The following is a 1,816-nucleotide window of genomic DNA, read 5'->3' on the forward strand; positions in this document are numbered from 1 at the left end:
CTGCTGAACTAGCTTCTCACTACACAAATTGTATTGAGCCTTGGGGGCTTTAGGAGGCCGGTCTGCTGCTTGCATTTGTCTCTAGTTCTCCCAGAGGAACCAAACGAGTTTTAAGCAGAGCCTGGCTTGAGAAGCTGAGAGTGTGAGGCTGAACCTAGTTTAACAGAAACCGGCCTGACGGATGGCCTCGGGCTTTTATCACGTATCTTCTGCTGTAGAAGGCTCCTGTCGTAGCATCTGCATCCACCGTGCTGTGGCCTTTGCTGCTGCTCTGGACTTGGGTGGTAGTTACAGCTTCTTGTACCTCAAAAGCCTGTTTGCTTGTCCTGAGCTTGTGACTGTCAGCATGAGCTTGTGGTGGGAGGTGACTGGGAGAGGGGGTGTCCTCGCTTGCAGTAATCACTTGTTGTCTCTCCTCAGGGTTAGGGAAGAATTCTGAGGGCCGAGTGGAGCCAGTGCAGGCTGTGGTACTTCCTCGAGGGAAGTCCCTCGACCAGTGTATTGAGGTGCTTCAGAAGAAGAAACAGGGGAAGCTGGACCCAGGCAGATCGAGAAAATGCAGAGCAAAGGGAGACAGCTCTGGACAGTCCTCTGCGGGCAGCCGTAAGCCTTCCCGCAATGTGTTTGACTTTTTGAATGAGAAACTGCGAGGGAAGGGCACTGGGGAGAAGTCTGGAGGGGTGGCAGTGCCAGAGAGGAACAGCAAGGAGATCTACCATGCTAGCAAGAGCACCAAGAAAGCCCTGAGTGTCCGCCTCTTCCAGACAATGGAGAAGATTGAACAAACGCAGAAGGATATCAGAGGAATCCAGCAGGCCCTGGCACGCAACATTGGAAGGTAGGAAAACATTCTCTTTGGGACTGCACGATGAACTGAGAATTCTTGGTGGGAATTCTGGGAAGGGGTGGGCTTGAAATGAGGTGTAGGAGGAACAAGTGAAAGATACCTGCATGAGACCTAAGGGGAAGCGGAGGAGAGAGAGGAGCATGTGCTTCAGACCAGCTTGGACACTGGCAACTGTGTCTGGGGTCCTTTGGCTGGAATTCAGGCTGTGGCGAAGAGAGGAGCTCTTTGAGGAAAGGTACTGGAGCCCATTCCTTCTCATGCCCATCTCTGCAGCTTTGCTGTTGAGCATCACTGGGGGACGTTTTCTAGCCCGGGTTGTGCTGAGCATCAGGTTCTTCCTGGCTTTCAGCAGGTCACTTGCGCTAATCCCACAGGAAAGGGCAAACCCTCCTGGGATGGTGACAAGCCTTTGATCTTATCATGCAGGGTGACGTTGCCGTAATGCTTTTTGCTTTCAGGCACAGCATTGCTACAGCTCAGCTGGAGGAGAAGCTTGCTAACGCGCACAAACAGCTGGGGCAGCTGCAGGCCCAGGAAGCCAGTCTGCAGCGGGAGCAGAAGAAAGCAGACACGCATAAGAAGATGACTGAGTTCTAGTCTCTGAGGAAGGCGTTTGACTGCAGTGATTGTCCTTCTAGCCAGCCCCAGTGCTTGTGGCCTCAGAGCCTGGGTGAGCCATCCCGCTCCTCTGGTCCTCAGGCTGCCCAGCCTGAAAACTGGGCTGAAAAGCAGCAGTTTCTAAAAACTAGATGCTTCTGAGCGCTGCTGGGAGTGGGAGGAGTACACATCCGTCCAGCCCTGAAAGCATTCAGTAAGCCTGGGCCTTGTATAAGGACTAACTACAAGAAACATGATTCTCTGCTCTCTTGCACACATCTTTCCTCTGTTATCACTGCGGTAGCACCTCCATCCAGAGTCTGTAGCTGCTCGAGTGATAACATTGCTGGCCACGAACCAGCTGAGGAGGGG

General features: G+C 53.1%; 1 protein-coding gene across 3 annotated transcripts in view; it reads left to right on the plus strand.

The window, feature by feature from the left end:
• Positions 1–1,597, plus strand: part of ZGPAT (zinc finger, CCCH-type with G patch domain) — a 5,669-nt gene extending 4,072 nt beyond the window's left edge. For all 3 annotated transcript variants that reach the window (XM_009893417.1, XM_009893418.1, XM_009893419.1), the window contains 2 exons: positions 421–838; positions 1,306–1,597. In XM_009893417.1, the coding sequence (XP_009891719.1) occupies positions 421–838; positions 1,306–1,444 (557 nt within the window). In that variant the 3' untranslated portion in view covers positions 1,445–1,597. The remainder of the gene's footprint in view (positions 1–420; positions 839–1,305) is intronic.
• The last annotated feature ends 219 nt before the right edge of the window (positions 1,598–1,816 follow it).

The sequence above is a fragment of the Charadrius vociferus genome, unplaced genomic scaffold (genome assembly GCF_000708025.1).
Source record: "Charadrius vociferus isolate BGI_N301 unplaced genomic scaffold, ASM70802v2 scaffold259, whole genome shotgun sequence".
Classification (NCBI taxonomy): Eukaryota; Metazoa; Chordata; class Aves; order Charadriiformes; family Charadriidae; genus Charadrius; species Charadrius vociferus.